Consider the following 21,797-nt stretch of genomic DNA (forward strand, 5'->3'; position numbering starts at 1 on the left):
TTTTTTCTCATCCGTGACCTGGAAGATTGCATAGAGTGCACCTTCAGCAAGTCTACAGATGACACCAAGCTGGGGGGAATAGTAGATATGCTGGAGGGTAAGGCTAGGATTCAGAGTGACCTAGATGAATTGGAGGATTGGGCCAAAAGGAAACAAGGAGCAACAGTCTCAAGTTTCAGTAAGAGAAGTTTAGGTTAGATATTAGGAAGAATTTTTTCACTAGGAGGGTAGTAAAACACTGGAAGAGGTTACCAGAGAGGTGGTAGAAGCTCTGTCCTTGGGGGTTTTCAAAACCTGGCTAGACAAAGCCTTGCTTGGGATGATCTAGTTGGGGCTGGTCCTGCTTTGAGCAGAGGGTTGGACTAGATGATCTCCTGAGGTCCCTTCCAACCCTAATTTTCTATAATTCTATGATTTAGGAGGTAAATGTGCGCTTGCAGCTTGCAACCTGCACTGGCTTTCAGTTTTTTTAACTTTGGTCAGGGAAAGTGAGCATTTCCTATCAGTGGAACCTTGTTTACTGCAACTGAAGGAAGGGCTTAACCAAGGGCAGAATATATTATCACCATCTACTTTGTCTCCTTTGTTGGTCTCTTATTAGCTCTCACTGGATTCAATCTAGCTTTTCTTTTCCAGATTCCTTTCTCGCCCCTCCATTCCCTTTTTGCTCCACCTATTCCCTTGTTGGACTGGCTGATGTTAATACATGTCATCTCCTGCAATGGAGGAGCAAATGTTGCACTATGATTAAAGACAAAGCTTCCCTTCTCTAGTTAACAGGAAGTGGTGCTTCCAGCTAAACAAATTTTATCTCTGTGAATTTTTTTGAAGACAGTCAGGCAAACCATTACAATTTCAGAAGGAGGGGGTAGGCTCATGGGTTGAGCTTCAGGGTCTTCCAAAACAAATTACCTAGATTTTCCAAGACTTGCACACTTTGGGTTATTTATCTTTGATGAAGATTCAAAAATCTGGTTAATTTTAATTCATTCTTCAGATATGAAAATGAAAAATTAATATCATGCTGCTTAAGTTCTAATTACTTTTGGAAGGAGACATTTTAACTTGAATTTGAAGTATTCTTTTTTGCTCAAATGATAGTTGAAAGGAAAAGTGTGATTCTCTGTATAAGGATGGCAAGAGATTAAATATAGAGGACGGATGGAGGCAGTTAGAAGATGCAAAAATACTTTCAATAAGGCCTGTTTACAGAGCATCTATCCATTTTTTGTTTATACCCACTTCTACAGTCAGCAATTCTCAGATCAACATCTTGTAAGATTACTGAAAACAAGAGTGTGCCTGAGACATTTGAGAATTTGATACAGTTTGAGATGCTGGGGAAAAGGAGGGGGGCGACTGCACTAGCATGATGAGCCAGGAGGAATACTTGAAGAGATGAAAATGAGATTGTCTATATAATATTTGATGTAACACCACATTTTTCTAATAGCAAAGTCAATAAGACAATGGAATAATTTACTAAGAAATGCTGTCTGAGAACAGGGTGTAAGAACAAGGAAAGCTATTGACTACAACACCTAGCAGATACGTCTCAGCATGATCCTGAGAGTTGATGCCAACACAAAATAACATTACAACTCAGCATACTGCAGCTTGCTAGGGTGATGGTAAAGCACAAGTCTCTGAGATTATTGACACAACACCTCTGAATTTTTTTTAATTTAAATTTTCCGTATTCCAAGCCAAATTAACCAAAACAAATTCCAAATCCAAGAGTCAGTCCAGTACCATAAGTGGTCCTACTACCAGCAACCCTCCTCCACCCCCATCTGGGGCTTCAGATGTTTCCAAAATGTTTGGCAGGCATCCTACTTGCAGGCCCATGCCCAGAGACTAACACCTCTGAGATCTCTCAACTAATGCTAAGGTTCAGGCATCTGGGAAGCCAATGTTTTTAGTAAAAACTGCTGGGTGCCCAGAAGTTCTGCCTTGTTTGGGTGAGTAAACACAGATTTATAAGCATAACTTTTATGCTTATAAACAGCTTTTTTATGCTTATAAACAGCTTTTATGCAAGCTGTTTAACCCCTCTTTCAAATAATTAACTGACAGGTGAGGAAATCTAGCACATGGATATGAATAGGAATTTGGAATTTCCCTTGGCAGTTCTGCTATCAAAACACCTTCCTTCATTGGTTTTCAGCCATGCAGGAACTGCCATACAACCTGAAAGACAGCAGCAGATGTCAGGAGGATGTGAATCTGGCAATTTGTCTTTCAGGTGCTTATCATCATGATGCTATCATCATGCAATATGATGAAGTGACAAGCTAAAAGGATAAAATGCTAGTACCTTGCCAACCACTTAAATGGCAGAACAGCTGGCTTTCCCACATGGTTCTCAGCAGCAGCTGTGTGGAAGCTTCAGTAAACAAAAGCTGAAAAAAATTACTCTTGCAATGAACTCACCAGGTTTGCTTCACAATTTCTCAAGAGCAGCTAAACATGAAAAATGCTGTAGATTTCCCACTTCCAAGTACTGTACTTATACACTATTTGAAGCAGATATGTGTTTCAAGCAAAAAGTTCATTAAATGGAATTTGAAATGGTAAAAAAGATGGTCTAAAGCCCAAACAGGTCCACTACTTTCTACTAAAACCATTGGCAATGTGTAGGGAGTGCACACAGGTGCACGTGCACCCCCTGAGCGTGGCAGTACACCCCCTGTGAAAAGGTGCCACCAACTCACCACCCCCTCTCCCACCGCTAACACTATTGATGGCATCTGCAGGTGGCCCCCGACCACTTGTCGGCGCTCGCCACCCCCTGCTGCTGACAGTGCCGTGGACACCAGCAGGAGCTCCCTGCTTGCCACCGCCATGCTCCCACTTCTGGCAGTGCCACTGCCACCTATGGGAGCTTGTTGTGGCCCCCCAGCTTCTGGGGGCACATGGCATTCATGACTACAACATCTAAGATGAGGGGAAAAATGATTTTCTAGCTATTTTATTTTTTCCAGTGGCACAGAAATGGACAGTTCTCCACATATAAGAAATGCTTATTACTCATATAGTTGTTTTACAGGATATGGGAATCTAAAGCTTATTTGCTGCTTTGCGTTCCTAAATTACATGAAAGTGAAAGAAATATTAGACCTGTCATGCAATAAGCAGGTGAATTCTAACAATTTCAGACAAACTCATTTTTCATTGACCAGTGATTATAGTTGGTTGTTTCTAGGAAGATTATAGCTAGTAATAATAAAGGTAACTCGAGTGCAACTAGATCTCTCTCAGTTTTTGGTGTGATTCTATCAGCACTTTGGATGGGGATTACCATTTCCCTCTTCTGTAACTCAGCCTGAACAGACTTCCATGTCTGCAAGCCAAGTTTTGGTTTCTGTACTCTGTATTGTAAATTCATGTCTTGTTTTTTGTCTGTTAACAGCCTTAAGGGCCAAGCCCCAACTCACTGTACTCACTCAATCCAGAGTTGGCTTGTCTTTTTTACTTCACCTTGTCTTATTATTATTTGTATTACTGTAGCATCTAGAAAGCTAGGCATGTAGGGCATCTATACACGTGCTCTGAGAGCTGGGGGGTGGAGGGAGTCGCTTTAATTAGAGCAGCTCTCAGAGCATCTTCTGTATCAGTGTCTCAATGCTAAAAAATGGTGGTGGGGAAGCTTTAACTAAAGCTAAGTTAAGCTTAACCACTAAGTTAAAGTGCCCCTGCTGCCATTTTTCAGTGTAGGCATATAAACACACTGGAGTCTGCTGGAGCATGGTAATTACCACACTCCAGCAGACTCGATTAGTTGAGTCTGCTTTGACGCACTGTAATTATAGAGCAGCCTCGCTGCACATGTATAGGTGCCAGTACGGGTTGATTTTCCTCCAACTTAAACCACTTTTATTTTTAACAAGAAAATAATTTCATTGACTTTAGTGGAATTACTCCCAATTTATCCTGAAAGTGACAGGAGAATTAGGACAACAGATGATATCCCCTCCCCCACCAAAAAAGGTTTAAGTACCATTTAAGTTAAACTGAAGCAACTCTCTCATTTTAGTCCAGTGCAATGTCTCTTTCACTAGCCCAAATGAAAAAAAAAAAAAAGATCCAGAAACTATGGCTCAGAAGAGTGGATGCTGGATTATCAAAACAGTGTAAAATAATCCTTTGTAGTTATATGCTGCTGTTTACTCCTGGATCACAGGTTGCTAAGATCTTTATTTTTCAGAGTTAGGTAGGTTTTTCTTCTTCCACTCTACTGATGTCCACTGGGACACCAGCCATAGTTTTCAAAAAGTCAATTGTGCATTGGCCTTCCTGATTTTATCCCTGCATGGCCCAGAAAACTCTTATACTCCTCCCTAGTTGTTTGTCCAAGTTTCCACTTCTTGTAAGCTTCTTTTTTGTGTTTTAGCTTGCTGAAGTGTTCCCTTCTAAGCCAAGCTGTTTATATTGCTCTTACTGCCAGTCTTCCTGCACACCAGGATGGTTCATTCCTGCACCTTCAGTAAGTACAGCCAGCTCTCCTGGACCCCTTACTCCCTCAGACTGGCCCCCAGGGGATCCTGTCCATCAATTCTCTGAGTTTGTCAGAATCTGCTTTTCTGAAATTCAGGGTCCATACTCTGCTGCTCTCCTTCCTTCCTTTTCTCAGGATCCAGAACTCAATCATCTTATGGTTGCTGCTGCCCAAGGTGCCATCTACTACTCCATTACCCAACAATTCTTCCCTGTTTATGAGCATCAGGTCAAGAAGGGCATGGCCCCTAGTTGGCCTCTCCAACACTTGCTCCACGAAATTGCCCCCAATACTCTCCAAAAACTTATTGGATTGCCTTTGCACTATTGTATGCCCTCCCAGCAGATGTTAGGCTGATTGAAGTCCACTATGAGAACTAGGAAATCTAGACCTCTGAACAGGACTGGCCATTTTTATTACTGTAAAGATTTCTGCAATACCTCAGCACTGAGAATGAGATCAAGGCTTCTCCTCTAATGTCATTGTGTCATCTACTGTATCAATTGTGGCCACTCCAGACAGAGAATGAGCCTATACATTTAAATACAAATATGATGAAGAAAAGCTAATTAAGTTCCATTTTGATACAGCCAAAACAGAGGACTAAAGAGAGAGAATGTAGAGCTCTCTGATGGTTGAAAGGAAGCCTATGTGAGAAACCTGAAGTGTATCATGGTTGATCCTTTCAACATACCCCAGCTTTTGACTAAGAAAAGAGGAACAGATCATGTAGGACATTCATTATCCACTAGGTTGAGCATTATGGTGGTTATAAGGGACTAGTTGGTGAATAGGCCCATTCCACCGGTAGGGTTAAGGTCTGAAATTGGGCTACAAGCTATGCACACATGTATGCAATGCAGTGCTGGGCGCTTTTAAAAGCACCTGGCACTGTGTTGCATGCATGTGTATACATGGCACAACGTGCATCAGCACCGAGAAAATGGTGATGCGCTTTTGAAATAAAACACATCAAAGGTGTTTTAGTTTCAAAGCACACCACCGCCATTTTCTTAGCACTGGTGTGCATTTCATCATTTATACAAATGCGCGTGATGCAATACCAGGCACATCAGTTTGCATAGTCCACAGACTTGATTAATCAAGTCTGTTCCAATGTGCTGGATTTCTGGCATGTCAGAGCAGACAAACGTATGTATAAATGCCCCTGAGACTAGAGTAGAAATAAAGATATGAGCTGAAGAGCAGAAGTCACAGACAACAGCCAGGATATGAACTCAGGGTCAGAAGCCAAAACAGGAAACAAACCAAAGGTCTGAAGAGGGGGTTAGAACAACACCCACCGGCTTCATTGTTGACCAGGCAGAGTACTACTGTCAGTGCTGGCCTAAATACCTGGGTTGCTCTACCCAAACAGTAAATCCCAAAATGTGACTAGTGCTATGGTTACTCCAGACTTAGCTTCAAAGGATAACCCCTCCTGTTAATATTTCAATAGCCTTAGGTGGCAGGTCACTAGCCTTGCAAATGTGAGAAGTGACAGAGGGATGCGAGAAACACTTTTCCAAGTAGCTTCATAGGCCTGAATAGTACATTTATAGACAAGGCATATATGAAAATGTGGCCCCTCACAGTCACTGAGCTGTCTGAACAATTGACTGCACAGGCAGAGGCATAGCAGGACAACTCCACTTCCAGGGCAGCCACATCATGCAGGGCAGTGCTCGCTGCCATGGTGCAGACTGTGAAAACTCTGTCAGCCATTTCTGCAGCAGCAGCTATTTTTGAAACTTTGCCCCCCCCCCAAAGGTGACACCCAGGGCAGTTGCCCTGGTCACCACCCCTCAGTCTGGCTATTGTGCATACGAGATTCACTCACTATCTGCCATTTACAAAACAGTTAAAAGTGAAACTGGTTCTCCTTTCCGTCACAAGTTTGTTGCAGATAGTTTTTGAGCTGCAATTTACGGCTAATTTGACAGTGATGGCAAGACAAAAGGTCTGCACAAAAACATCCATTTCTTTCCGTGTCAGTAGCCCCACTTTAGCCTGGCTCAGCTTCTTTCTGTGATACTTGAAGGACTAATGATAAACTATTTGACACTTCTCTACTACATCTTCTTTTTGCTCTGCATGCATGATCAAGCAGATGAAAATGGAACAAGCAATATAGAAACACACATACCAGAAGAAAAAAACCTAGGTATAAATTAGTCTAATCCTTTCTCTGACTGCATGAAAAAAGGAGGAGTAAAACCTACTAGATCAATAGACCTAGTTCATGGATGTGAATGTGAATAGTATAGCCTTAATCAGAGCAGGGTTCAGAGGACTATTACTTCATCATGTGTTGTGCACCCATCAGTTCAGCCTATCCTGCATTATTCTATGGTACTTTTCTAAAACAAGGCCTGATCCTCAGTCTGTGGAATCTAGTGAAAGATTCCTATAGACTTCAGTGGGCTTGGACCAGGTCCACAGTTTAAAGAAGTACTGCCTTCTCCATGTACATATATTGTCACAATGCATCATTTGCTGAAAATTTGGCTCCTCTTTGGATGATGCTATGTAGAAAAAACCCCCATGCCTGGACCTTGTCTGTCATCGTAGGACATGTGCACAGCTTGTTTGCATTGGGATCTACAAGAAATTTATGTTGATTTGTTTGTAATTGCTCACCTCTGCAACATTTATTTCATCAATGAAATTAACATTTAATTAATACAGATGAAATCTGAAAGGTAAGAACTAAAGTAATAAGCAAGTTTTTAAAGTGGAACGTCACAGGGTTCCTGGTAACATTTTCAGAGTTCCAGTTTGCAACCTATTATTTGATCCTCCAGTTTGTTCTTTTAGAATCAGTTGCCATGGAAATGATTGAAATGTCACAAGTTAAGCATTGCAACCCCTATTTCCTAAACAAATAAGCAGCTTTTCCATGTGGAAAGGGACCTAAAATGGTACTTATGCAGCTCTCAGACCTGCTCTGCACTTGCCAACTGCTTTTGAGCAGAATATTCAGCTTTTTAGCAACTGGGTCACCAAACAGGAAGGACAAGCTAGGAAGTGCAGCCTTATTTACAAACAGAGAAAATTGACTTTTTGCAGTTGTAGACATTGCAGTCATATCAATTCTATCATATTTGTGATAGGATTCTGTAGCCCTCAATTACACTGAGTTTTCTCTTACAAAGTGAGTACTCCCTCTGAAAATGTTTACCAGGGGCCATGTTTCCACAAGCAGAAGGAATGAAAGTAATGCCGGAGCAGGCTCAACCATAGGATCAGCTCTCCTGTTTACAGTGGATTAGGGTGTTTGCAGTCCTCTACAAGATGCTGATGTCACTGTACATATTTACTTAGCACAATCCTTCAACTCAGAGGACCACAAGGACCACCACTTGCCTAATACCTGCTCATAGAGAAAGGACATCTTACTTCCCATGCACTTGGAAAGCAAGACATCAGAAGGTGGGCCAACCTGATCCTGCAGCAGGTCAGGGTACAGCTCATTTTCCCAGATTTTATGCTTTACCCAGAACAAAAAGGAAATATTAGAAAGCTTAACTCTATTTTCATGCTCTATTTAACACCATATATTATTCATATGCCTACATGTCTCATTTTACAAAGGTAGCAAGGAACACAATAGTGATTTCCTGGTTTACAAAAGGCAGCTTTTGTGTTCCCATCAGACAGGAACAAGAGAGGGGCTAGACCAGGGGTGGGCAAAACGCGGCACGTGGGCTGAATGCGGCCCGCCAGGCCATTCTATCCGGCCAGCAGGGCTCCTAAAAAATTTAGAAAATTAATATATATCTGCCCCTGGCTGCCTGTCATGCGGGCCTCGATGGCTTGCCAAAATTCAGTAAGCGGCCCTCCGCCTGAAATAATTGCCCGCCTCTGGGCTAGACTAAATGACTATTTTACTTCCTCTTCTTTTTCCAGTCAATGGCTGTTAAACTTTCTCACAATTTGACATGTTTACAAAGAGTCAACACTCCCATTCTTTGAGGGATGTTGTGTGGTTCTAGTGTTTCTTTATTTTAAGCCACCTACATAGGTTAAAGGATGCTGGCTATACCTGCCTTTTCAAGGTCAATTGGAATTCACCCAAACAGATGTTTGAAATTCAGTTAAATGCACACAAATTCGAGGCCGAGCAATTTCTAGAAGAGGCTAGATTCTGACCACTGCTCCATTCAGGTACATTGCTAAATTGTCAATAAATAGAGCCTAGTAACAAGTGCTTCCTTCTGTGGTGAGTTTGAAAGACAAGATAGAATATAGAAAAATTAGGTCCTGACTTACCGGTCTCCAACTATACCAGCTTTGGCCCAGCTTTTACAAGCTAACAGGGTCAGACTTTGTCATTGGTTTTATCAAATGCTGTCCTATTTTCAGTGGAAATGCAGGAGTAGTGATACTCTCCAGTCAGAGAGTGCGATAGGGAATGCCAGTCCTCCAGGATCCCACAGTGCTTTGCATGCACGTGAACACACACACACTCGCCAGCCCTTCAGGAACCCACAGTGCTACCCGCCCCCCCCCCACTGTTCTGCCAACTTCCACACCCTCCCCCCTCTTTGCGCTGAACTGAGACTGGAACACAAAAACAGCTGAGTATGTCTGAGAGTGGGGAGTGTAGCGTCCTATTTTATGACTTGGGAAGAAATATGGTCACTCTATGCCTCAGGTAGTTGTACCATGCATTGGCATATCTCTCCAAATCACTGATGAACTACTACCTGAGTGTTGCGGGCACTGTGATATTAGGCTAGTTACCCTCTGAACTGATGATATCATTTTTTTTTAAAAAAGGTCTTTTCCCTCAAGAACCTATGGCATTTTTCAAAAGTAAGCTAGCTTTAGTATTTTGACCAAATTATTCCTGCCTCCATAGTATTTACTTGTGCAGATTCAATCATATACTGCTATATGCACTCTATGTCCACTGCAGAGCTGGATATGGGCTTGGAAAATATCTAACTCGTACCTAGTGATCAGAGTACTTCACTGGAAAATAGGCCAAATGAATCTCTTCTAGGGGCCTAGAACTTGGGACTCCTGCACCCTGAAAAGTGCCCTAACCACTAGACTACTGGACTGCGTACAGTATGTGAGGACTCTTCATTCCTCCTCCTCTCCAGTAGCTATGCATACACGTTGATTCTGTGTTGCCACAGAGTGAAATAGAATCTGAAACGGTGTAAGTCCCCAAAACTGCAGTTACATGACCCTGAATATGCTGTTTAGGCACATAAAGTAAAATAGGATTTAGCCCTATGTCTCTACATTTTCTATCCCATAGCTACTTTAAACATTTTTAATAAGCAGTTGTTTAAACTGCAAGGCCCTTGGGCAACAGACTATCTTCCAGCATCTGGTACAGCACCCAAATACACCATTGGTCCTTAACCAATAACTATCAACAGGCATAAAATGATTTTTTATTATAGCTCCATACTGTGCATATTTAATTCCTCTTCTCTATTATGTATGATACCTTTATGCATATGGTTCAGAGCTTATCAGAGCACATCTTTTCTCTCAGATAAAGTGCTGGACTAAAGACTTCAGGGAGAAAACAACATACAACAATACCAATTTAAGTTTATGTACTGGCAATAAAACTGATGGCTTTGTAACTTCCAATCATAAGCAGTTTTTCAAATGAGACTCCAGTTGCAAAGTAACCAAATCCATTCCTGGTTTTGTAAGTGATTTGTACACCGCTGATTAGCTGAGATTCAAATGTTGCTTAATGAATAACACACAATCTTGCCTAATCCTTGAAATGAAACCTTTGGTAATGCCAGATGAAGACAGTGACCTGATGGAAGGCATCCTTCACCTTTCTGATATGGTGGTAGAAGTACTTAGCTCACAGAAGTTAACCAAAGGCTAACCAACATGCAGCAGGTAATATTTCTGAGGTTGTGCATTAGGCAAATCCAGTTTTTCCTCAAATCCATATGCACCAACTTGTGCAGTATCTTAATCCAGGAACAAGTTTTGGATTTCAAACTGTAGAAAATCTAACTGTCATTCCTTAGTTGATTTACTTGGATTACCAAAGCAATTCTCTGTCCTGCTATATTGATCACAACCCCTTTTGATTACAAAGTGTTTTGAATAGGAAACTATGGCAGAATTGAGATCAAGCTAAATTTGGGAAATGTGCAATTTTCCATTTCCCACACAAAATCGGGGCAGTCATTTCTCTCTCTCTCCCACCCCCAAGCCCAGTTTTTCCCCTCTCCTTTCAGTATCTATGTATCAATTGTTAGCTGAAAATGCTCTATGTAATCCAACAGAAGGCAATGAAACATTGAAAGCTAAATTCTACTTAGTGTATTCCCAAAAATATCAGTAGGTTGTAAGTCAGTGGAAACTCTGACATAAACCCATCAATCATGCTGCTGGGGTTGTGGAATCTCTGTCCTTGGAGGTTTTTAAGACCCGGCTTGACAAAGCTTTGGCTCGGATGATCTAGTTGGGCCTGGTCCTGCTCTGGGTAGGGCGTTGGACTAGATGACCTCCTGCGGTCCCTTCCAGCCCTAACTTTCTATGATTCTATGAATAGGCCATACAAGTTATACAGGCTAAAGCAGTATGCTTATTTTGTAACTACAGTTCTAGTCAGTTAACTTATAAGTAAAACAGGGTGAATGTCTCATTTTTTCTAATGAATATTCACTCAAATAAAAATGGAATTGCTTTGCCTTTTTTCATATCCTTTGGGCCCTGATTCTGTTGCTTTATGAATGCTGTAAAGCACAGAACTACAGCCTTGGCCTGCTGCCTTCTGTCTCTGCAGTAATGTGACAATACTGGAATCTCAGCTTTAATTAAAAATGAAACCTCTAGCTCTTGTCATTGTGAAGAAAACATTTAAAATATGACCCAAGTATAACTATTACAGCTGCATTTGCCTGAGTCTGCATATGTCATGAAACAGTATTTCTCAGAGGTATAAATTTCACTATGCATTTCACTGGTGAGAGAGTGCCAAGACCCAATGCACTAGGAGGTGGGTTTGTGTGCGAAGACTCTCAGTAACTACAGAAATAAGTGCTGGTTATCCCTTTTGCTGCCATACTTGATTATCAGGGGGAGGAAACCCCCAGATATCACTTGTAAAAGCATAGGGCTTTTACATCCCCCTCCTGGGAGAAGCAAACAGCCAACGCCACTGACTGCACCATGCAAGGACAGTGAAAAGACATTGGCATTATAAGCACAAGAGCTAAGCCATGGTGGGAACCACATCATGATCTATTTAGGGCCCTGGACAACCTTAATTTAACCTTGATTGATCCTCCTCATACAAACAGAAAGTTGGGAAGGGACCAGAACTACATCATGCTGCCTTCAAGATTTTGTCAGCAATGAATAAAGATCTTTGTAACAAAGCCTAAAGTGGAAGCTGTCCTGAGGCTGTTCTAACACACACAGGTGACTGAATTGTACGCAAGGCTTAGAGACAAGTCTTGCTGAACAGTGATCAGGAATCTGAGATTCTTATTCAATAAAAATTCCTTTCAGTAGAATGGCTACCTACTTCACTGAAAGGAGACAGGCAAGTAGACACAGAAGTGGAGGGTGGCTTGGGTTTCTGACTCTCAATGATGTGCTGTTTTGATTCTGGGCAATCACTCAATCTTTGTGACTCAGTTTTTCCCATCTGTAAAATTAAAACAAAAATTAATTATTACTCTGAGGTCCCTTATTGAAAAGCAGTATATAAGGGATAAATACAACTATTACATTAGAAAATATTCAACATACATCTTCCCTCCAAAAATATCTTTAAGCAGTTGTTTATACTCACACAGAATTCCCATTTACTAATAGGAGCTGCACATGTATATCAAAGGTAGCATTTGACTTTATAGTTTTAGACAATGCTTTTTCCTTCCAGTTAGTTCAAATAATATTAAAACAGATTAGAAGCTGGTGTAACACTCTTCTACTGGGTTCTCACATCACTTGATACAAATGTGCAAAAAGATAAAGAGATGATGATTCAGTAAACCATTTTCTGCAATAATAAAGATTGTCTGAGAAAAGGTTTTTAAAAAACCCCAAATAAATAACAATAATAATAATAATTCAAAAACATACCAGATCCTGGATTTACAGAGAAGTCCATTCAGTATAGAGTGAGGAATCTATAATCAAACTGGACACTTATAGGAAGGCCCAGTGAAGTTTTAAAATCCTGGAATGTGATAGCTGTAAGCTAGAAGCAGCTTAATTTACAGAAAATCAAGAGCAGGTGCTTTGGTCTTTGATGCTCTTTGAAGTAACTATTTCTTCCACCCACACAATAGGGATACTAACCTACTGGCGCAAGCAGGTAGAGAGAGGTTGCACTTACATACCAGTACAGTTGAGAGCCACCCCTTGGCAAGTTCTTCGCTCCTTAGTTATTTTTTCAGGGTTTTTTTTTTTTAATCTCAACCCTGAAGAATCCGCTCTTTCATCCCTATTTCTCTGTTAATAACAGGTCTGATAGGAATATATTAGCATGACTGGAGAATCTTCTTTCAATATGCCTACCAACAAAAAAAATGCCTGTCTTCCTTCCTTTAAAGATTTTGAAACACCCTGGGCAATTGCCAGCATTTTAGCTGGTAAAAATATTTAAAAGTTTGACCCCTCAAATTAGATCATTTTTACAAAAATGTGTCCCATTTCCAAGCAGTTTTAAACCATTTCAAGAGACTTTACAAAAAATCTTTTTTGTATTGTAAATGACCCCAGTGCCAGGTGTTGTTATGAATGTTGTAATATGTCAGTTCTTAATCTAGTGTGCTCTATGTTCAGAAGCAGGCACCACAGAAGAGGAGATTTGACTGGATTAAGCATTTGCTGGGTTCCCAAAAGCCACAGATTCCAAGGAAACAACAGAGAATTATTTTACTAAGGCACTCTGAAACAAAAGGTGCAAATGCCCTTTAGCATACACTTGCTTCAGTGGTGTCTTTAAGGAGAAACCAAACAGTCTGAAACACAACTCGTTGTGACAGTGCAGCATAGGCATGTAAAAGTAACTGAGTCTTAACATAACTCATACACGAGATGTTTACTGCAAAGCTGCCTAATTATCTATGCAGTAAAGTCTCAACGTCTACACACATGGCCCTATTAGGCTGCAGGAAATTAGTTAACTTTGCTGCAGGTTAGTACTTGTAAATGCAAGTATTGTCCTATGGCACAGTTCATTAGCATGCAGCAACATATGTGTAGATGCTAATGGGGCTGGCTAGGACACAAGGGTGTTTCAGTGTGAGGGCTGCCTGCCAGCTAGCCCCCTCAGTGGAATACCCTTATGGCCCAGACAGCCCCTCTGCAGGATGTTGGGCCAGGTCAGAGCATCCTCAGGCTGGCAGGCTGACCCCCCAGGCACCCTGCCAGCTGGGGCTGCTCTGACTCAGCTCGATGTGCTGTGGTCCCAGGTGCAAATTCAAATGCAGTACCCTGGAGCAATAAACTCCAACACAATAAGCACCGGAGTTTATTGCTCTGTGCTAATCGCACATATAGAAGCACCTACAGTGTCTGTCAATTTTCTGTGCACTACCCTATATTTGCTGCTCAGACTACTACTGGCCTCATGCTTGCAACAGCAATCCTTGCATCTCAGACTTTCTGTTGCATCTCCCAGGTTGTCAACCTTCCCCCCCATTGCTGTCTTATAAGATACTGCCTCGGATCTGTTCCTTCTGCTCTTTTCCAGGTTCTGACTGCCCTAGTTTAGTCTCTATTGACCTCAGATTGTATTGTTCATGCACTGGAAAAATTATGGGCACTCCACTACCTGGCTTCTGAACTGGTTGGTGAGGAAGTAACAAACATCCTATATGACACCACCCAGTGGTGGGCAAGTTTCAGCTGCAATGAGTTTTCTCTTTTGTCAGTAGGGATGGGAAGCTATTCAGCTAATGATTCTTGTTTTACCACATACTTAAATTTCAGACATGCACGTAAATCCTCTCAAATGCTATTTTTAAAGTTTTAACTGTTGCCTATTTCTGTAATTACCCTGTGTTGTATTATACCTCATCAGTACATGTTAAAATACTTTCTCCCTAAGATACAGATGGAGAAACCAAAGCACAGAGAAATGACGTGACTTCCTCAAGGTCACCTGGGAAATGAATGTCAGAGCAGTAAAACCCAGGCCTCTGGAATCCCACTTCAGTGCTCAATATACAAAGTCATACTGCTTCCCCTTTAAATGTATTTAGCGCCTCATGTTCTCTGGCCACTTCTTGTTTTGTAATGAAATATTTGTGAAAAAAAATAGTTTCATTTTTTTCATTTTAATCTTCTCCCTGATTTTTAATTTTTTTTAAGACAAAAATCATACTCCCATCTCTGCTCATTTTTAACGTTTTTCCTTTTTAAACTTTCTTGTATTTTTATTTTTTAAAGAGAAAGTATATGTTCATATTTTTTAAAAACTATTCTTCCCTGACTCCCATCCCCCAAATCATTTTGTACTTTCTAGGGGTCTGAACTAGTGCTCTCAGGCCCCAGGGAAATCTCTTCTATTGAGGTACTCTTACTCTCCAGATACGCCTAAGAGTTGGAAGAACTTACAAAACAGGCATGTTTTCACAAGTGGCACCAGCATTACATGCTGAATTATGCAACCTGAGTTATGCAACCAGGATTCACCTGACAAGCCTTCTACTTTACTGACATACATTTTATTCAGGACAACATATAGTGCATAAATGCAGTGACATATTATGCTGGAATTTCCTTATTACCTAGATCGCTGTCAAGGTTATACCTCAAGAGTGAAGTCCTGACCTCACTGAAGTCAATGGTAATATTTTCATTGATTTCCCCTGGGCTGTGACATTTTACCTAATCCAAAAGACAAGGTGGTCATAGCTGAACCAGGCTGGAAAGAATTTATGAAATGAACTGTAACTCAGGTAGTATATACTCTTGGCCTATTCCCTCAGGTAAGGGAAAGCATTATACCACATTCAACTTCTTTTCTAAGTACTGCAAGTACAGCACATAAGCCTTCTCTCACATAACCCAGGGTCTCTTCTGAAGCGGTCTTTGTAATTCCTAGACATTTCAGTTCTAAAGACTAACTTCCTAGATCATTTCCTGCTCCAGAGCTTTCAACAAGAGGTTCCAAATCCAATACATATTCACATGATTTCCTTTCCAAAAATAAGTTACTTATATGGCTCAATTGTTTCACTTGCCAGCTAGCTTCTTGGAAAGCAAATGAGTCCTCGTTTGACTTTCTTGGGTGGATCAAAGAACACTATTTGACAATGTTTTATCAACAGTTTGCAGTTTTCTTTGTCTCCTGCTCAGAAGAGTATCATAGAGTTTCCATGCCTGCCACAGACCAGTGTGGAAGATTTCATTTTCCAAATTCTCTGTGGTTCCAAATGCTTCCAGGAACATTATCAAATGCCACAACCCCCAATTTAGTCTACTGCTAGGCTCCCTTCTGGGTTCATCTACTCTGAAGGATTCAGTATCTGCTTTTTGGAAGAGATATAATTGATTTCTACTAAATAATAAAGCCATGACACAGAAATGATGGTAAGAAACTGTTCTTTATTTCTTGGCTTATATACATGGGCCAAGGTTACATAAGTCTGGATTCATATAACAGGGAGTCAGCATCCTTCAAGTCCATTGACAACTGTTACACAAATTATATCAAAATTATCACAAAAACAAAAGTGAAAGTGCTAACCCACTAATTGATTTTGCCTACTGGAATTCAAAATGTTTTAAAAAAATTATCAATTTCAATTTTATAAGTTCAATAAAATGAACTTTTTGTGAAAAATTGCAACAAAAATCGGTTGATTTGATTTGAATATCAATGTGTTAGGCATTCAGACATCAAACTTGACATGGACTTAATTTTCAATGAAGACAAAAGAGTTTTTGTATAGTTTAGGAATTAGGTCAGTAGTCAGCTTGATTGGAGAGAGGATATAGTACTTATGAAATCTGCATATGCATTCAGTCTGAACAGGCTCAGACTTCTGAAGTCATCGGCATCAGCGATGTCAAACTGCCTTGGTCCCCTAGGCTGGATCTGTCAGTTGTGGTAACAAGGCAAGTGGTACCAGGGAACCACAGGGTTAACACAGCTGTTTCTCATCCTCCACCACTGACGCAGGTCCCAGTGGGGCTGTGTACAGTGGAATTCAATGGTAGGCCCTGCTCCTGCACTTGCTCATCCCATCCCTAAAATCACAGACCCTTTAGGAGCCCTGTGGGCTATGTGATACAGCTCCGTGGGCCAGAACTTTGACACCTCTGATCAGGATCTTCATAGGAATGATCAAACTACAATATTTCACTGGCACAGTGACTTCCTGGTAACGTTATGTCATTTTTCTTCAGGGTTATACCAAACTATTAGCTGGATAGCTAAAAAGGTGGAGAGGTAAGAAAATTAGCTTATCAAAATTAACTTTAAGGACTTGCCTGCAGTAGAACATTTGGTCATGTTAGAACATGTTGAAGAAGTTTAATATTTTTGCTTTCATTTAACTATTGAGCAATAATTTACAAGTAGCTGTTTGGCTGTTTCTGCCCCCTCTGGAGTGTAATGTGAATAATGGTGCCTTCTTTTAAAAAGCAGATGATTTCTAAAACATGCTTCTATTTCTTTTCTGCATCTCTACCACTTCCTAGCAGTTACTCCACCCATCACATTAAAGTCTCTGCAGAAGTTGCTGCTAGCATCTTCACCTTTTTGCCTCTTGCCTAATTAGCATCCTTTGCAATCTTCCTTATGCTTATGGAAAAACTTAGAAGTTTCAGCATAGACCCTTTATATTCTTTAAAAAAACAAAAGGTCTCAAAGAACTTTAGTGACATCCTTTATATAACAGCAATAATGAATATGCTGGCACTTCTTACTGACCTTTTCTGTGGCTGGTGAGACCCATGGCTACTATTAGTTTCAGATCTTTAACTCATTAACTAATTATTAACAAATGGGTAATAGACAGCAGACTTATTGTGTTGCTGTTTATTTATTTATTTTTACAAGAAAGATTTCAGTACTCAGATTTGTGTAGTTTTACTAAACTATTCCAACAATGATTCTCCATGTACATGTATTATTAAGTGGAAAGAACCTAAAACTCGCATGCTATTCATAGCAAATGGTTGAGGCACTTCAAAGCAAACCATTGCTATTCTGTTTGAGGAACTGACAGAGCAAGCCCTTTGGGATCATCAAACCTACTGTTTGTTGTGAGCTGCATGATCATGTGGATACCATAGGTCAAGATCCATAATAAAATTATTGATGTCACCAAGGCCATCCAAATTCCAGGGGAGAAGAACGATGTACAGTCACTTGCATAGGAAAACCAGTTGTTTTCAACACTGAAGCCTTGAATCTAAAAATGAGAAAATGATAGGCAAGCCTAAATGAATTTATATTACACTTTCTTATTTGAAGATATACATGTTCATTAAAAAAAACCTGTCAGCCAACAAGTTACTGAGTATCTCAACTGCATCTGATCACAGACTCTTCTTCCATAATGATTTTTCAATTCCTTTCACCTCCCAAGAAGCTACAGGTGCATGAGAGCTATTCATCTGACAAGAGGAAAATTATGCTTCCAGTTTCTGAGAGTTTAAAGGTAACATTTCAAAGAATACAAACAGATCTAGTTCTAAAGCTAGCTGATATAGATTAATTGATTCAGAATGGTCAAGCCCAAACATTCAAAAATATAAGTCAGGGCGCCCAAAAATACAAAAATATGAGACTGGTTTAAACACCATAAGATGTAAATTTTAAAAACTGAGTCATTTTTTTTGCAAATTTGTCATCTGGCATTTGTGTATGTAGGTACTTGTTTTCCAGCTTTTCCCTATGAGGATTTAGAAGCTTGCCTTAAAATGAAACCTAATTCCAGAAACTGGGCTTTAAGGAAAATATTAAATATTACCAGACTTATGACACATGCACACACTGTATATTGCTCTGAACCACCCTTCCCTACCACTAAGCAAAAAAACAAGATACTTTGTCCCTCATATAATTATTTCAATATGTGCAATGCTGCCCATACCTTTTGCGGCACTTGTACCAGATTGGCTACCCTACAGCAGTTCATGGGAACAGTGAATAATAAAAACATAATCACTGCATCCCTTTTTGCTGTTTCCATTGTGCATTTAACCTTCAGAATTACAGACTAGGGACCAGAAAGCAGAGCAGCAGACTGGGCAGAGTAAAGGGAGAAGAGTGGCACTCCAGGAGGGTACAGGGCAGCGGGGGGGCCTGCCAAAAAGTTGCCTCCTGTTGAACTATTGCATGATATACTGGTAGCAACATGTTGTTTGTATTGACAGTGCTAAGTGAACAATGCTGGAGCAGATGCTATAAAAATAGGTTTCCAAAGAGAAAAGTGTTTTTGAGTCCTAGGTAGTCAGAGAGGGCTTTTCCCCTTTTGTTTATTATCCAGTTTGAAGGCCAAATTCACTTGAGATGGTAAGAGTAAAGAGTCCACCAGAGAAATTTGCTTTTTTTCATTCTCTCTAGGGCTGAATTATGCATTTTAATGAGGCTTGGCATAATTCATAAAAACAATTTCAGAGAAGGTAAAATATATCATAGCTGTAGCTATATTTGCACCTGATAGATTACATCTTGGTGCATTAGCGTGATCTTGGGGATATGCTGCACACTAGAGCAATACTTAGTGCTGACTGTTATACTGACCACCGACTCGTTCGTTCCAAGTTGTCCTTCCATTTCAAGCCTCAGTTTAAGCACAGAGGCAACCCCCCAAAGAAATCTGATGTTTCAAAGCTGCAAAATCAATCTTGCCAACAAAAATTTCAAGCAACACTTCAGTCGAAGCTTGAAAACTAATCCCATACTGCAGGCACCTCACCTGATGGACTCTAGGAACACATCAAGTAAGTTGTCTTGGAGACTACCAAGGAGATTGCTGGGCTCAATACTAAGAGAAACTGAGAATGGTCTGATGAAAATGACAAAGACATCCAAGACCTGCTCCCAAAAATGAGGACCACTCATCAAGCCTTTCTAGCACAGCCAGCTAGCCGAGAGGAAGGCAGCTTACTGCCAGGCATGTAACACCCTTTGACAGAAACTGTGTGATATCCAAAACAGATGGTGGACTATTCTACAAAGCACTGAAATCTGCCTACAGCCCCATCTTCCTGATCCAAAGCCCGCTGAGGAGCTCTGACAGCTGAACCCTACTCATTGACAAAGACTCTGTCATGGACTGATGGTCTGAGCCCTTTCAAACTCTATTTAGCGCTGAACGCACAGTATACCTTTCTGCCAAGTCAAGAAACTGCCTGTCAAGGAGTAACTAGATGAGCATCCTACACTGGAAAAAACCTTTACTGCTATCAACCAGATAAAAAGCAACAAAACCCCTTGAATTGATGGAATTCCACCTGAAGCCCTGAAATACGGCAGTCCTGCCCTGCACTTCAAGCTCCATGAACTCTTTATAGCCTGCTCAGAGCAAGGGAAAATTCCACAAGATCTGCATGACGCTGTAATCATCACCCTTTACTAGAATAAAGGGGACACGTCAGGCTGTTCCAACTACCGAAGGATCACCCTTGTGTTCCTCACCGGGAAGATTTAAGCTAGAATCCTCCTCAACAGGCTGGTGCCCGCCATAGTAGAAGAGGTCCTCCCAGAGAGCCAATGTGGTTTCAGAGCAAACAGAGGCACAATTGATATGGTATTTGTGCTCAGACAGATACAGGAAAAGTGCTGGGAGTAGAACAAGGGGCTGTACATCACCTTCATTGATCCTACTAAGGCGTTTGATACTATAAACCAAAATAGCCTCTGGAAGATTCTCGAGAAGCTTGGATGCCCAACTAAGTTTTTCACCATGGTTAGACAACTCCATGACAGTCAGCGTGGGCAGATCAAGTACAAAAGCAACCTCTTGTGTCCCTTTCTGACCTCCAGTGGATTTGAGCAAGGCTGTGCACTCACCCCTACTTTGTTCAGCATTTTCTTTTCCAAGATGCTGCAGCAAGCATTGGACAATCTTGGGGAAGGTGAGAAAAGTGCCTGCATCTGCTTCCAGGAAGGTGGAAACCTTTTCAATCTCAGACAGCTATAGGCTTACACAAAGACCTTGCAACTCATCTGTGAACTTCAGTTTGCAGATGATTGTGCCCTGGTGGCCTACACCCAACCTGATCTGTAGCACATGACCACTCTTTGGACTTACCAAGAGTCTGAGGAATACTGAAGTTCTTTATCAGCCAGCTCCAGCTTTATCAGCCACGCTTATGTGCCACCAAAGATGACTATTGAAGGAACCAAGCTAAATGCTGTCAAGCAGCTCACCTACCTGAGGAGTGTCATCTCATATGACACCACAATTGACAAGAAGGTAGACAACAGATTCTGAAAAGCTAGCAGTGCCTTCAACAGACTCAAAAACAGGTCTGGAATAGTCACAGCCTACAGGACAGACCAAAGCCAAGGTGTACAGAGCTGTTGCTATCTTCACCCTACTGTACAGTGCTGAGTCATGGGTCATATATCTCCACTATGTACACCTCGTTGAGTGCTTTCATCAGTGCTGCCTCCTCACCATTCTCAAGATCTGCTGGCAGGGCTATGTCACCAACGTGGGGGTGCTACAAAGAGCCAATACTACCAGTATTGAAGCAATTCTCCTGCAGACTTAGCTGTGGTGGGGCAGGCAGGTAGCCTGGATGGATGACAACTGCTTACCAAAGGCCATGCTGTACAGGGAACTGATGATGGGGAAATGCAAAAGAAAGGCCCCACACAAGCACTTCAAGGATACTCTGAAGAGGTCATTTTCTGCCTGCAGTACTGACCACAAACTGTGGGAAACAGGCTGCAGATCATGATGCCTGGCAGCTCGAAATCAAAAAGCCAACAGCCTTCTTTGAATGTCAGTGCAGAGCCAGCATCAAGGCGAAGAGGAGTAGGAGAAAAATACACCTTCATTGAGCAGCAGTCAGCCACACATGTGTAACCATTGCAGCAGGATTTGCTTCTTTGCAATTGGACTGATTAGTCACCAGCAGGCCTGCAATCGGTGTGGGCAGTTATCTGCCTAACATCTTTGTCTGTGAAGAACCAACAAGCAGGAGACCCCTCTGAGTTACAGCTCTTTGCAAACTAGATTGTTGTTAATAACTGCTTGAGTTAAGGGTCTGCAACATAGATTATTGGTGGATTTTGGACATGGGCGACTGGTGCCCCCCCTGTTGACATCAGTCAGTGACTGGGGGTGGTGAGTCCCAATCATGCTGACTGCTG

General features: G+C 41.2%; 2 protein-coding genes across 2 annotated transcripts in view; both read right to left on the reverse strand.

Annotated features, from left to right (window-relative positions):
- The window catches only part of SLC13A1 (solute carrier family 13 member 1), a 93,076-nt gene extending 80,296 nt beyond the window's left edge, over positions 1-12,780 (reverse strand). The window contains exons 1-2 of the mRNA XM_025205182.1: positions 12,587-12,780; positions 12,024-12,146 (exon numbers count right to left, since the gene is read on the reverse strand). The gene's annotated coding sequence lies outside the window, so the exon portion shown is untranslated. The remainder of the gene's footprint in view (positions 1-12,023; positions 12,147-12,586) is intronic.
- Positions 12,781-16,049: 3,269 nt separating this feature from the next.
- The window catches only part of LOC102382232 (V-type proton ATPase subunit S1-like), a 98,318-nt gene continuing 92,570 nt past the window's right edge, over positions 16,050-21,797 (reverse strand). The window contains exon 10 of the mRNA XM_025205166.1: positions 16,050-17,877. Within this exon, the coding sequence (XP_025060951.1) occupies positions 17,668-17,877 (210 nt within the window). The 3' untranslated portion in view covers positions 16,050-17,667. The remainder of the gene's footprint in view (positions 17,878-21,797) is intronic.

Source organism: Alligator sinensis, unplaced genomic scaffold, assembly GCF_000455745.1.
Source record: "Alligator sinensis unplaced genomic scaffold, ASM45574v1 scaffold574_1, whole genome shotgun sequence".
NCBI lineage: Eukaryota > Metazoa > Chordata > Crocodylia > Alligatoridae > Alligator > Alligator sinensis.